Here is a 15,835-nt window from a genome sequence, read left to right as displayed (position 1 = left end):
GTCCCAACAGCCTACCCGGATCTACTAGGGCCAAACGTTCGGAGGCTCCTCCTCCAGCCGCGAACCAGCTTTGTGACTTCAGACCACAGAACTACATTACGTAGAAAACTCGTTTTTGTCGCCGCGAGTCCGCCATCTTGTGTAGCACTACCTTGTTAGTTTGTGACTTTCGACGACTTTACTGATGGTTTCTGAAATTCTGGACAAGATAAGGCATTAAAATGCCATACTGTGCGGCTGTAAACTACCTATATATGCCTCTACACTGCGCACGCTGAGCTGCCAAGTTGTGCTATACAAGATGGCCTGTCACTTGTTTTGTATGTGGAAACTAGATTGTAGTAAATGCAATTGACCTCGTGCTGGCGCCATAGAGTTAATGATTCCTAATGAGGTGTCTGTACATGAGTCGTTTGGCTAAAATAGCCAAGCTAACCAACTAATTATGGGATTTAAAAATCGTAATTATGACAACATCATACAGTGACTATGATATTAAAAATAAAACATTATGAGATAGAAACTACACCTGTCTCATGTGGGCCCATTGAAGTTGACACATGTGTCTCCTAATTATGACTTTAGCTCATATTTTCTACTATTTAGCTCAAAATTTCCAATTTTCATTGCTGTGCTTTTTTTTTTAATCGGTCACTGTCGAATTAAATGACGTCATTTCAACAATGCCCATGCTGGGAATTGTAGTTTTCTTCACACCGGACCTCCAGGCTTCGACGTGTCTCATCACGTGGTGTTTTTAAAAAAGCGTGTTTAAAAAAAAAAAGAAACTACTAGTCCCATAATACAGTGCAGCACGTGTGCCGGGAAATGCGCGAGGGGAGAAAAGGGAGAACCGTAGGACAGGAAGTGTAACTTTCCAGCCTTCAAAATAATACCGTTAACTGCTTATTATGGCTTGAGCCTCATAGATTAAATTATTGCTTTGCTGGAGTCAAAAATATGTTCGGGGCCGAGATGAATAACATGATAAAATGTTTTCCTATCACGACTCTTTAAATGAATGAAAGAAAAGTAGCGATACTAGGAGCTACTAGCGGCTTTTATTGTGAAAGGCCACTCCGGACCCGCCCTCCGGTGGGTTGGTTCCTGGGTGTTCGTGATTCCAGACATCAGCAATGAGAGGTGGCGGTGAACGATCAGCTGTCAGTCTGATCAGCTGTCAATCACATGACACGTCCATGTAATCAGCTGTCAATCATTTACTGGAGGTTGCTGTCCTCCTCTTTTTCATCTTCTTCTTGGAATCTTCTGTGGATGCTGCTGGTGTTTCTCTTGTGGACGCCGAAATTGAAGCTCAGCGTGGATTAAACGTTTATGTGCTCCTCTTCCCCTTATTGCTGTGTGTGGATAAATAAGCTACCAGTGGATGGTGGTCCGTCCATGACTTGTTCTTCCATCAGAGATGATGGCAGCTGGACTGAGGAGGAGGATGATGGAGAAGAGGCGGGCTGCTGGCCAGGATTACAGCAGCAGGGATTAAATCCTCCTGCTGGAGAAGAAGAATTGGTCTTCCCAGATGACACAATCATTAAGAAGCCGTCTTAACTGACTAAAAAACACCAACTGTCTTCTTCATCTTGTGGACGTGGACACCATGGAGGACCTCTAGACTCCAGGTGAGAAATTGGATTTCCTGTATTCTTATTCCACATTGATTTACAAACTGTAGACCAAAGAACTGAAGACAAATTACTTTTAGAAAGTCGTTACAGTTGCTAGTTATGGTCACAAAAAACTAACTGTAATTAACGTAATTAACGCAATTAAATGTAATTAGTTACCAGGGAAAATTCATTCATTCATTCATTTTCTACCGCTTATCGTCACGAGGGTCGTGGGGGTGCTGGAGCCTATCCCAGCTGACTTTGGGCGAGAGGCGGGGTACACCCTGGACTGGTGGCCATTATTACATGGCATTGACATGTGGTAACAAGGTACAGATTGTTACGTAGCATTGACACGTGGTAGCATGGTGTAGATTATTAACACGTTGTAACATGGTGCAGATTATTACGTAGCATTGATATGTGGTAACATGGTACAGATTATTACATAGCATTGACATGTGGTAACATGGTACAGATTGTTACGTAGCATTGACACGTGGTAACATGGTGTAGATTATTAACACGTTGTAACATGGTACACATTATTACATAGCATTGACATGTGGTAACATGGTTCAGATTGTTAACACATTGTAACATGGTACAGATTATTACATAGGATTGACATGTGGTAACATGGTACAGATTATTACATAGCATTGATATGTGGTAACATGGTACAGATTATTAACATAGCATTGACATGTGGTAACATGGTACAGATTGTTACGTAGCATTGACACGTGGTAACATGGTGTAGATTATTAACACGTTGTAACATGGTACACATTATTACATAGGATTGTCATGTGGTAACATGGTACAGATTATTACATAGCATTGACATGTGGTAACATGGTACAGATTGTTACGTAGCATTGACACGTGGTAACATGGTGTAGATTATTAACACTTTGTAACATGGTACACATTATTACATAGGATTGACATGTGGTAACATGGTACGGATTGTTACGCAGTGTTACCAAAGGAGATCTTCACAAATTGAACATTTCACCAATCAAACAACTAAGAAGTGAGTCAACACGTTTCGTCTCAGACAGGAGAAGCAGCGTGTCCAGCGTCCAGCGTCCTCTGGTGGACGCACGTCAGATGAGTCACCATGTCGGAGCGGAGCGCCCCCGCAGGCCGGCTCAGACTGGAATGGGTCTACGGGTACCGAGGTCATCAGTGCCGCAATAACGTGTACTACACTGCCGGGAAGGAGGTGGTCTACTTTGTAGCCGGAGTGGGCGTGGTCTACAACACTCGAGAACACACCCAGAAGTTCTACCTGGGACACAATGATGACATCATCAGGTAAGATTGCCTCACCTCATTCTCATGTCTCATGTCTGCTTTTATCCATTCCTCATTCATCATGATATGTCAACCTTCATTCCTTGTGTCTTCTTAAATATGTCTCATTCCTCATGTCTCATATATCAACTATCGTGTCTTGTTTTTCATTTCTCCAGCCTAATCCCTCATGTCCCACGTATCAAATCTTGTATCTTATGAGATATCATGTCTCATTTTTCACATTGCAGACTGTCATTCCTGATGTGTTGTATGTCAAATCTCATGTCTTCAAATCGCAGGCCTCACTCTTCATGTCTCACTCCTGATGTCTCAAGTCTCGTGGTTTGTTCATGTGTCATTTGTCAAGTCTCATTCCTCATGTCACATTTATCAAATCTCATATCTTAGGAATCTCATTATTGTTTCATTCAGTCATTCATTTGTTTCTCGTTCATGATGTATCATATTCAAAATCTCATGACACATATATCAAATTATGCCTCTCATTTCTCATGTTTCATTCTTCATGTCTCATGACATATCACGTCTTCATCATGTGTCGGCTTTAATTCCCGATGTCTCTGATATCAAATCTTGTGTCTCGTTCCTCATGTTTCATTCCTCAAGTCTCATGGTTCATGCGTTGCTTTTCCATTTCTTATATTTTATGAGAGGTCATGTCTCAAGTCTCATTCCTGATGTACCACATCTCATGACTCATATATCATATCTCTTTCCTCATGTATCAACTCTCACAGTTCATTCTTCATGTCTCATTTGTAAAGTTACCCTTCCTCATGTCCTATGATCAAATCTCATATCTTATGAGAGGTCATTTCTCAAGTCTCATTCCTGATGTAACTGTATCATTTGCTAAATCTCATGACTCTTACATCCCATCTCACATCTCATTCTTCATGTCCCAAGTCTCACGATTCATTTTTCATGTCTCCTTTGTCAAGTCTCATGTCCTATGTGTCATGCCTCATGAGATGTTATGCCTTTTTGCATTTCATTCATGATGTCTCATATATCAAATCTCATGTCTCATGGATCAAATCTCATGTCCGAGGTATCAAATGTCATGTCTCATTACATATCACTTCTCTTTCAACATGCCTCAAGTTTCATTGATATCAATTCTTGCATCTCATTCCTCATGTTACATTCCTCAAATCTCATGGTTCATTCTTTCTGTCTCATTTGTCAGGCCTCATTCCTTGCGTCACATGTATCAAATCTCATATCTGAGTGTGTCATTCCTGTTGTATCATATGCCAAATCTATCTGATCTCACACCTCATTCCTCATATCTCAAGTCTCACAATTTTAATTTTTCCTGTCTCATTTCTCATGTCCCATGTATCATATCTCATGAAAGGTTATGTCTCTTTTTTAATTTCATACATGATGTCTCATGGCTCATGTATCAAATATTATGTCTCAAGTGTCTCATCCCTCAAGTCTCCAGATTCATCTTACATGTCTCATTCGTCAAGTCTCATTCCTCATGTCCCATATTTGATTGTTGATGTGTGAAGTCTCATTGGACTTTGGTCCATTGCACAGATTGTCAGGGTTGGGAGCGTGCTTTGATGAGAATTGTCATGGCGTCAAAAACGTGACTACAGGAAGTGGACTTGACTATTTCCTATTTTTATAATGTTGTAGCATGTTACGTGAAATCTCATCTTCTCAGTCCTGTTGCACGTTTTCATTGCGCTTGGTGTCTCAGGAGCGGCTTTCCCACTGAGAAGGTAGCACTCATGAGACTGGTCTTCAGTACCAAGAAACAATACGCCCTGCAGCCATGTTTGTTCAAACACACACACACACACATACACACATACGTGCACACACACGTGCACGCAGCTTTGTGGATGTCTGCTGCTAACAGTTTGGAAGCTAATTTTAGGATTTCCCTAATTAGACGTCTCGCCTGCAGCAAGAGCAGTCCACCATCTTGAAGGGCGTGATGTGAATGTACATCATTATTCTCATTCTCATTATTTGCATGTGATGAGATCTCAGATTATGATGTCACATGACATTTGGAGTCCTTGACCGAAGTGTGTGAGGACGGAAGCGTGAAGGACCCTTTCAAGGACTTGACGTCCATGTCATCTCATGCACATGACACATATATCAAATTATGCTTCTCATGTTTCATTCTTCATGTCTCATGAGATTCGCGTCTTCATCATGTGTCAGGTTTAACTCCTGATTTCTCTGATATCAAATCTCATGTCTCATTCCTCGTGTTTCATTCCTCAAGTCTCATGGTTCATGCTTTGTTTTTCATTTCTTATATTTTATCAGAGGTCATGTCTCAAGTCTCATTCTTGATGTACCAAATCTCATGACTCGTATATCATATCTCTTTCCTCATATATCAACTCTCACAATGTCTCATTTGTAAAGTACCCTTCCTCATGTCCCTTCCTCAAGTGTGTGAGGACGGAAGCGTGAAGGACCCTTTTAAGGACTTGACATCTCATGTCATCTCATGCACATGACACATATATCAAATTATGCTTCTCATTTTCTCATGTTTCATTCTTCATGTCTCATGACATTCACGTCTTCATCATGTGTCAGGTTTAACTCCTGATTTCTCTGATATCAAATCTCATGTCTCATTCCTCGTGTTTCATTCCTCAAGTCTCATGGTTCATGCTTTGTTTTTCATTTCTTATATTTTCTCAGAGGTCATGTCTCAAGTCTCATTCTTGATGTACCAAATCTCATGACTCGTATATCATATCTCTTTCCTCATATATCAACTCTCACAATTCATTCTTCATGTCTCATTTGTAAAGTACCCTTCCTCATGTCCCTTCCTCAAGTGTGTGAGAACGGAAGCGTGAAGGACCCTTTTAAGGACTTGACGTCCATGTCATCTCATGCACATGACACATATATCAAATTATGCTTCTCATTTCTCATGTTTCATTCTTCATGTCTCATGACATTCGCGCACTTCATGAGGGTTCATCATTCTTATGAGACTATTGAGTATGATTATGAAGTATTTTTAGTATTGTTATTTTCGGCAGTGCAGCAAAGCATCAGACGTCCTCCGCTTGTGTGTGTGTGTGTTGACTTGACAGTTGTCACACTCCATGCGGAGTAGCCATCATGCTGTCGTCATGACAACCAATGCAGCCAAACAGGAACATTGTCTGCCATTTACTGTGTGTGTAAACAGCGTTCATGAGATCAATGGACCTTTGTGTCATCACATTTTGTATTTGTGTCCTGTTTTTATGTGTGTGTGTGTGTATTTATAGCACAGTTTGGTAAGAGAACACACGTGGGTGGTGGTCTTTTCATCGACTGTCAGCGTTTGTAGATAAATGATCATTTAAATGATGTTCTTCAGCAGAAAAAAAGCACATTAGTACACAGAAATGTGTAAATGTGTGACCATTAACATGTGTGTTGGGTGGTCAGCCTGGCCTTGCATCCAGAGCGCACCCTGGTGGCCACGGGGCAGGTGGGCAAGGACCCCTATGTGTGCGTGTGGGACACCTTCACCGTGCGCACTGTCTCACTGCTCCGCGACGGACACACACACGGCATCGCCTGTCTCACCTTCAGTGCTGATGGACAGGTGAGAAACACACACACACACACACACACGCTCCTCGTGTCTCAGGTATCATTCCTCATGTCTCATTCTGATTCATCATGTCTCGACTCTCATTCCTGATGTAGCATGCATCAAAATCCTTGTCCCATTCCTGATGTCTCATGGTCTCATATATCAAATCTCATTTCTCATCTATAAAATCTCACGTCTAATTCCTCAAATCTCATGATTCTTCATATCTGATTTTCATGTCTCATTCCTCAAGTCTCGTTCTTCATGTCCCATGTATCACATCTCATGTCTCTTGAGATGTCATGTCTCATTTTCAGTTTCAGGTCTCAAGCCATAATCCTGATGTCTCATGTGTCAACTGTCATTCCTGAGATATCATGTATCACAATCCATGAGACTATGAGACATCAGGAAGGGGTTCCTGATGTCTCATAGTCTCATAGTTTCATACTGTCATCCCTGTGATGTCATGTATCAAAATCCATGAGACTATGAGACATCAATTATGGGTTCCTGATGTCTCATAGTCTCATATATCAAATGTAATTTCTCATCTATAAAATCTCACTTCTCACTCCTCAAGTCTCATGAGTCTTTCTTCATATCTGATTTTCATGTCTCGTTCCTCAAGTCTCGTTCTTTCATGTCTCATTTTCAGGTCTCAAGCCACAATCCTGATGTCGCATGTCTCGACTGTCATTCCTGAGATATCATGTATCAAAATCCATGTTCCATTCCTGATGTCTCATAGTCTCATATATCAAATCTCATTTCTCATCTATAAAATTTCACATCTCACTCCTGAAGTCTCATGATTCATTCATCACATCTGATTTTCATGTCTCGTTCCTCAAGTCTCGTTCTTCATATCCCATGTATCACATCTCATGTCACTTGCGATGTCATGTCTCATTTTCAGGTCCCAAGCCAAAATCCTGAGGTCTCATGTCTCGACTGTCATTCCTGAGATATCATGTATCAAAATCCATGTCCCATTCCTGATGTCTCATATATCAAATCTCATTTCTCATCTATAAAATTTCACATCTCACTCCTCAAGTCTCATGATTCATTCTTCATATCAGATTTTTATGTCTCATTCCTCAAGTCTCATTCTTCATGTCCCACGTATCACATCTCATGTCTCTTGAGATGTCATGTCTCATTTTCAGGTCTCAAGCCACAATCCTGATGTCTCATGTCTCGACTGTCACTCCTGAGATATCATGTATCAAAATCCATGTCCCATTCCTCATAGTATATCTCATAGTCTCATATATCAAATCTCATTTCTCATCTATAAAATCTCACGTCTCACTCCTGAAGACTCAAGTCTCAAGTCTCTTTCCACATGTTCCCTGTATCAAATCTCATGTCAAATGAGATGTCGTGTCTCATTCTTCATGTCTCATCTATTAATTCTCAATGTCTCGTTCCTTATTTCTCAAGTCTTGTCCCTCATGTGTGTATCAAATCTCATGTCAAATGAGATGTCCAGTCTCATTCCTCATGCCTCATTAATCAACTCCATGTCCTATTCCCCATGTCTCAAACAGCAAATCTCAGGTCTCATTCCTCCTGTCTCATCTCTTACTCATTCTTCATCTCTCATTCCTCAATTCTCAAAGTTTTGTCCCTCATGCGCGATGCATCAAATCTCATGTCAAATGAGATGTCAGGTCTTATTCTTTGTGTGTGAAGTCTCATTCCTCGTGCCTCATGAATCAAATCTCATGTCCAATTCCTCATGTCTCTTATCTCTTATTCGTTCTTCAGCTCTCATTCCTCATCTCTCATGTATTGTCCCTCGTGTGTGATGTATCCCATGAGGTGTGTTGTTTCACTTTAGGGTTTGTGTCACTTTTGGTGATGATTGACAGGTGTCACACATGCAGGTATTACTGTATGAGTGTGATACCATATAGATGTGTATGTTACCATGTGTTGTGCGTGGAACAAATGTTGTCATGTGATTTGTGTGCAGAGGTTGGTGTCAGTGGGTCTGGATGCCAAGAACACGGTTTGTGTTTGGGAGTGGAGGAGAGGGAAGATCCTGGCCAGCGCCTCAGGACACTCGGACAGAGTAAGTGTGTGTGTGTGTGTGTGTGTGTATGACATGTAGTAAATATGTTGTGTGTCTGTTAGATCTTTGACGTGTGCTGGGATCCTTTTCAAACAAACCGTCTGGTAAGCTGTGGAGTCAAACACATCAAGGTAACGCACACACACACACACACACACACACACCTACACACACACACACACACACACACACACACACACACACACATACGTTAAACAATGGGACAAACATGAATCCCTGTGTGTCCTCTAGTTCTGGTCTCTATGTGGAAATGCTCTGAGTCCCAAGCGAGGGATTTTTGGGAAGATGGGTGACCTTCAAACGATCTTGTGCGTGGCGTCCGCTAAAGATGACATCACGTACTCCGGAGCGCTCAATGGAGACGTTTACGTGTGGAAGGGTCTCAACCTGACCAGAACGGTGCAGGCCGCTCACGGGGTCAGTGTCCCACTTCCTGTTATGAATGGGGCGATGTCATGACTTCCTGTTTGTGTGTGTTATGTGTTTAGGCAGGCATCTTCAGCTTGTACGCGTGCGAGGAAGGCTTCGCTACAGGAGGACGAGACGGTTGTATCCGACTTTGGGATGTGGAATTCCAGCCCATCACTAAGATGGATCTCCGGGAAGCAGAGCAAGGATACAAAGGTCCTTTCTTCAGGAAGATGATCTTCATCTTCGTGCCCCCTTGTCCCACTCTTACCTGCACCTCCTCCTCCTCCTCCCACAGCTCTGTCTATCCGCAGCGTGTGCTGGCGAGCAGACCGAATTCTGGCAGGAACGCAGGACGGCGAGATCTTTGAGGTGAGGACGATGTGTGCTTGGATCGGTGGGAGGGGCTTTTAGGTGTTGTTTCATAAGTTGTTGTGTTGCAGGTGATGGTTCGCGAGCGCGACAAGCCACAACTTCTCATGCAGGCTCACAGTGATGGAGAACTTTGGGCCCTCGATGTTCACCCCAAGAAACCTCTGGCCGTCACCGGCAGCGACGACCGTTCCATCAGGTGGGTGTGGCACAGTCGGTCACATGACCGAGTGAAGGTGCATCTTCATTTTCATGTCTCGTTCCTCAAGTCTCATTCTTCATGTCCCATGTATCACATCTCATGTCTCCTGAGATGTCATGTCTCATTTTCAGGTCTCAAGCCACAATCCTGATGTCTCATGTCTCGACTGTCATTCCTGAGATATCATGTATCAAAAATCCATGTCCCATTCCTGATGTCTCATAGTCGCATATATCAAATCTCATTTCTCATCTATAAAATCAAATTTCATGCCCCCATCCCTCATGTCTCACATCTGGAATCTCACACCACATTCTTCATGTCTCAAGTCTTATGATTAAGTTTTCAAGTCTTGTTTCTCATTTCCCATGTATCAAATCTCATGTCAAATGAGATGACATGTCTCATTTTCAGGTCTCAAGCCACAATCCTGATGTCTCATGTCTCCACTGTCATTCCTGAGATATCATGTATCAAAAATCCATGTCCCATTCCTGATGTGTCATAGTCGCATATATCAAATCTCATTTCTCATCTATAAAATCAAATTTCATGCCCCCATCCCTCATGTCTCACATCTGGAATCTCACACCACATTCTTCATGTCTCAAGTCTTATGATTAAGTTTTCAAGTCTTGTTTCTCATTTCCCATGTATCAAATCTCATGTCAAATGAGATGACATGTCTCATTTTCAGGTCTCAAGCCACAATCCTGATGTCTCATGTCTCGACTGTCATTCCTGAGATATCATGTATCAAAAATCCATGTCCCATTCCTGATGTCTCATAGTCGCATATATCAAATCTCATTTCTCATATATAAAATCAAATTTCATGCCCCCATCCCTCATGTCTCACATCTGGAATCTCACACCACATTCTTCATGTCTCAAGTCTTATGATTAAGTTTTCAAGTCTTGTTTCTCATTTCCCATGTATCAAATCTCATGTCAAATGAGATGACATGTCTCATTTTCAGGTCTCAAGCCACAATCCTGATGTCTCATGTCTCCACTGTCATTCCTGAGATATCATGTATCAAAAATCCATGCCCCATTCCTGATGTCTCATAGTCGCATATATCAAATCTCATTTCTCATCTATAAAATCAAATTTCATGCCCCCATCCCTCATGTCTCACATCTGGAATCTCACACCACATTCTTCATGTCTCAAGTCTTATGATTAAGTTTTCAAGTCTTGTTTCTCATTTCCCATGTATCAAATCTCATGTCAAATGAGATGACATGTCTCATTTTCAGGTCTCAAGCCACAATCCTGATGTCTCATGTCTCCACTGTCATTCCTGAGATATCATGTATCAAAAATCCATGCCCCATTCCTGATGTCTCATAGTCGCATATATCAAATCTCATTTCTCATCTATGAAATCAAATTTCATGCCCCCATCCCTCATGTCTCACATCTGGAATCTCACACCACATTCTTCATGTCTCAAGTCTTATGATTAAGTTTTCAAGTTCTGTTTCTCATTTCCCATGTATCAAATCTCATGTCAAATGAGATGACATGTCTCATTTTCAGGTCTCAAGCCACAATCCTGATGTCTCATGTCTCCACTGTCATTCCTGAGATATCATGTATCAAAAATCCATGCCCCATTCCTGATGTCTCATAGTCGCATATATCAAATCTCATTTCTCATCTATAAAATCAAATTTCATGCCCCCATCCCTCATGTCTCACATCTGGAATCTCACACCACATTCTTCATGTCTCAAGTCTTATGATTAAGTTTTCAAGTCTTGTTTCTCATTTCCCATGTATCAAATCTCATGTCAAATGAGATGACATGTCTCATTTTCAGGTCTCAAGCCACAATCCTGATGTCTCATGTCTCGACTGTCATTCCTGAGATATCATGTATCAAAAATCCATGTCCCATTCCTGATATCTCATAGTCGCATATATCAAATCTCATTTCTCATCTATGAAATCAAATTTCATGCCCCCATCGCTCATGTCTCACATCTGGAATCTCACACCACATTCTTCATGTCTCAAGTCTTATGATTAAGTTTTCAAGTCTTGTTTCTCATTTCACATGTATCAAATCTCATGTCAAATGAGATGACATGTCTCATTTTTCATGTCTCAAGTCTCCTCCCTGATTTCTGACGTCTCTTACATCAAATCTAATTTCTCATTTTCAATCTCTCATTTCTCAAGTCGCGTTCCCCCTGTGCCGTGCATCAAATTGCATGTCTCATGAGGTCTCATGTCTCATTCTTCATGTCTCATCTTACTTCTGATATCATCATTCCTAATGTGAAATACATCAGTTCTTATGTCCTACTTCTCATGTCTCACCTGTCTGATTCATCACGTCTCATTCCTCATTTCTCAAGTCTCAATCTTCATTTGCCATGTATTAAATTGCATAGCTCGTGAGGTGTCATGGTTCATTCTTCATGTCTCATTCAAGTCTCATTCCTGATATCGCATACAACAAATGTCATCTCCCATTCATGTCTCATTTGTCACATCCTACCTCACATTCCTCATGCATCATTCCTCATTTTTTAACTGTCATTTCCTTATGTGCCTTGGAGCAAATTTTATGTCAAATGAGATGTCATGTCTGATTGTTCACGACTTATCCCTGGTGTCTCACACATCAAATTTTTCTCATATTCATTCTTCATTTCTCAGTCCTCATTTATTGAGCCTCATACTCATGTCCATGTATCAAATCTAATTTCAAATGATATGCAATGTCTCATTCTTCAGGTCTCAAGAATCTCAAAGCTCACATAGTATCATCCTTAATGTCTCAAGTCTCATGATTCATTCTTTAAAAGGAAGTCTCATTTCTCAAGTCTCTTGCCACATGTCCCCTGTATCAAATCTCATGTCAAATGAGATGTCATGTCTCATTCTTCACATGTCAAGTCTCATTCCTCATGCCTCATTAATCAACTCCATGTCCTATTCTCCATGTCGCAAACAGCAAATATCAGGTCTCATTCCTCCTGTCTCATCTCTTACTCATTCGTCATCTCTCATTTCTCAAGTTTTGTCCCTCATGTGTGATGTATCAAATCTCATGTCAAATGAGATGTTGTGTGTGAAGTCTCATTCCTCACGTCTCGCATGTCACATCCTACCTCACATTCCTCATGCATCATTCCTCATGTGCCTTGGAGCAAATGAGATGTCATGTCTCATTGTTCATGTTCTTGTGAACAACGTGTGTGTTTCAGGCTGTGGAGTCTCCTGGACCATGCCCTCATCGCTCGCTGCAACATGGAGGAGGCGGTGAGGAGCGTGGCCTTCAGTGTGGACGGATCCCAGCTGGCTCTGGGCATGAAGGACGGATCCTTCACCGTGCTGAGAGTCAGGTGAGCACTTGCCCCGCCCACCATCTGGCGCTTGCGCTAACGGGACATTTCTCTGTCAGAGACATGACGGAGGTGGTCCACATCAAGGACAGGAAGGAGGTCATCCATGAGATGAAGTTCTCTCCTGATGGAGCGTACCTCGCCGTCGGCTCCAATGACGGAATGGTGGACGTCTACGCCGTTTCCCAGCGGTACAAGAAGGTATGTGGTCATGTGACTAACATGTTGTCGGTGAAGACATCTTTCCATCTTTACTTCAGGTTGGAGAATGCAGCAGGTCTTCAAGTTTCATCACACACTTAGACTGGACTTTGGATAGCAAAGTCCTCCAGACCAACGACGGTGCTGGAGAACGTCTCTTCTACCGAATGCCTTGTGAGTCATCAACGTCTTTGTTCTCGTTCTGGTCCATCTTCTACCAAACCAAACATCTCATGAGTTCTACCTTCTCAGTGGGAAAGCCGCTCCTCAGTAAGGAGGACGTGAAAGGTCAGCGATGGGCCTCCTGGAGCTGTGTCTTAGGTTCAGAGGTCAACGGCATCTGGCCCAAATATTCCGACGTGTGTGAGGTCAACGCCGTGGACGCCAACCACGCGGCGGGCGTGCTGGTGACGGGAGACGACTCGGGCGCGGTTAAGTTGTTCCGCTTCCCGTGCGTCAGAAAAGGTTCCCGTTCTCGTCTTTGCCAATTTCTTTTTGCTTTTTCTTTGGCTTCTTTGACTATCTCTTCTCTACCAGGTGCCAAGTTCAAAAGGTACATGGGTCATTCCGCCCATGTGACCAATGTCCGCTGGTCACATGACTTGCAGTGGGTGCTAACCACAGGTGGAGCAGACCACGCCCTCTTCCAGTGGAGCTTCCAGCCTGAAGCCGTCATGAACGGGGGACTGGACATCAGCATTCTGGGTACTCCACCTCAAGACCACGTCCTGTCCTGCTAATGATCAGGCTAACGCTAATGTCCGCTTGCAGACGGTCACGGAGACTCCAACAGCGAGGACTCGGATAGCGACTTGTCTGACGTCCCCGAGCTCGACTCGGACATTGAGCAGGAGACTCAGATCAACTACGAACGACAGGTAGGACCTGCGGGAGCTTCAAGAATACTTCGGAACCTTCCCATCACCGCAGAAGACAGGAGGCATCCTTCTTTAAGTGTAGCAGCTGGTTGCCATGGAAACACAGACTTGACACACACTTGATGATGAAAACGAACATACAGGAAGACATGAAGGTGTGTGTGTGTGTGTGTGTGTGTAGGTCTACAAGGAGGACCTTCCTCAGCTGCGACAGCAAAGCAGGGAGAAGAAACAACAGGTTGGATCCTTAAAGAGGCAAAGAGGTCCAGAAGAAGGACTCCGCCTGCAGTTTGTGCACGGGTAGCGCACGTTTATTCATTCATTTATTCAGCCAAAAAGTTACCACTTCCACACAAAATAGGAGGAGAACTCATTCATTTATTCATTTTCTACCGCTTATCCTCACGAGGGTCGCGGGGGTGCTGGAGCCTATCCCAGCTGTCTTCGGACGAGATACTGGTGGCCAGCCAATCACAGGGCACATAGAGACAAACAACCATTCACACTCACATTCATACCTATGGACAATTTGGAGTCGCTAATTAACCTAGCATGTTTTTGGAATGTGGGAGGAAACCGGAGTACCCGGAGAAAACCCACGCATGCACTGGGAGAACATGCAAACTCCACACAGAGATGGCCGAGGGTGGGGAAAGACAAAATAAGAAGCCAAAAAGTTACCACTTCCACACAAAATAGGAGGAAAACTCATTCATTTATTCATTTTCTACTGCTCGTCCTCATGAAGGTCGCGGGGGTGCTGGAGCCTATCCCAGCTGTCTTCGGACGAGAGACTGGTGGCCAGCCAATCACAGGGCACATAGAGACAAACAACCATTCACACTCACATTCATACTTATGGACAATTTGGAGTCGCTAATTAACCTAGCATGTTTTTGGAATGTGGGAGGAAACCGGAGTACCCGGAGAAAACCCACGCATGCACGGGGAGAACATGCAAACTCCACACAGAGATGGCTGAGGGTGGAATTGAACTCGGTAGCATTTGCTCAAATTGTGCTGCGATGTCATGACGTTATGATGCTACATGCTATTCACCGTACGTTAGCATCTGTTTATTTAAATTACTGGTGTGTGTAACCTTTATTTTAAGCTCTGGTTCTATGGTTATCATCACAACTTCCCTTCATGCTAGCCATGAGTCATCATGAGCATCCGCTTGGTAACATTATGTGTATTAGATTAACTGCATTGCTGATATTTTAAAAAGCAGCCATTTCTGGTTCTATGGTTATCATCACTCCTTATTTTTTGTTTGACTTTTTAAGCATATTGTTCCTTTTTATGGACAATTTGGAGTGGCCAATTAACCTAGCATGTTTTTGGAATGTGGGAGGAAACCGGAGTACCCGAGAAAAAACACGCATGCACGGGGAGAACATGCAAACTCCACACAGAGATGGCTGAGGGTGGAATCGAACCCTGGTCTCCTGAGGTCTGTGCGCTAACCACTCGACCGCCGGCGCACGTTTATGTTGAATTAAAAAACCCTCAATTGGAACCCAGGGAATCAACCACACATATGTGTCCAGGTACCGGGGTTACGACTGCAGGAACAACCTGTTCTACACTCAGGGGGGGGAAGTGTTGTACCACGTGGCGGCGGTGGGTGTGGTCTACAACCGTCATCTGCACAGCCAACGCTTCTACCTCGGCCATGATGACGACATCCTGAGCCTCAGCATCCATCCGCTCAAAGACTACGCTGCCACAGGACAGGTACACACACACACACACACACACAGAAAATTA

At 43.0% G+C, this 15,835-nt stretch overlaps 1 protein-coding gene across 3 annotated transcripts in view; it reads left to right on the top strand.

Annotated features, from left to right (window-relative positions):
* The first annotated feature begins 1,113 nt into the window (after positions 1-1,113).
* The window catches only part of LOC131114970 (echinoderm microtubule-associated protein-like 6), a 31,163-nt gene continuing 16,441 nt past the window's right edge, over positions 1,114-15,835 (top strand). For 2 of the 3 annotated variants that reach the window (XM_058064362.1, XM_058064361.1), the window contains exons 1-17: positions 1,114-1,637; positions 2,689-2,948; positions 6,384-6,543; positions 8,519-8,617; positions 8,680-8,748; positions 8,870-9,055; positions 9,127-9,262; positions 9,345-9,418; positions 9,490-9,617; positions 12,846-12,983; positions 13,043-13,184; positions 13,244-13,358; positions 13,437-13,649; positions 13,722-13,889; positions 13,956-14,062; positions 14,244-14,362; positions 15,616-15,802. In XM_058064362.1, coding sequence (XP_057920345.1) covers positions 2,752-2,948; positions 6,384-6,543; positions 8,519-8,617; positions 8,680-8,748; positions 8,870-9,055; positions 9,127-9,262; positions 9,345-9,418; positions 9,490-9,617; positions 12,846-12,983; positions 13,043-13,184; positions 13,244-13,358; positions 13,437-13,649; positions 13,722-13,889; positions 13,956-14,062; positions 14,244-14,362; positions 15,616-15,802 — 2,238 coding nt within the window. In that variant the 5' untranslated portion in view covers positions 1,114-1,637; positions 2,689-2,751. Of the gene's footprint in view, positions 1,638-2,688; positions 2,949-6,383; positions 6,544-8,518; positions 8,618-8,679; positions 8,749-8,869; positions 9,056-9,126; positions 9,263-9,344; positions 9,419-9,489; positions 9,618-12,845; positions 12,984-13,042; positions 13,185-13,243; positions 13,359-13,436; positions 13,650-13,721; positions 13,890-13,955; positions 14,063-14,243; positions 14,363-15,615; positions 15,803-15,835 lie in introns of those variants that run through there. The other variant, XM_058064363.1, reaches the window with a different exon arrangement.

This window comes from Doryrhamphus excisus, chromosome 2 (assembly GCF_030265055.1).
Source record: "Doryrhamphus excisus isolate RoL2022-K1 chromosome 2, RoL_Dexc_1.0, whole genome shotgun sequence".
In the NCBI taxonomy this organism is placed as follows: Eukaryota; Metazoa; Chordata; class Actinopteri; order Syngnathiformes; family Syngnathidae; genus Doryrhamphus; species Doryrhamphus excisus.
Note: the sequence above shows the minus strand (reverse complement) of the source record. Positions and strands in the feature narration are given on the sequence as shown.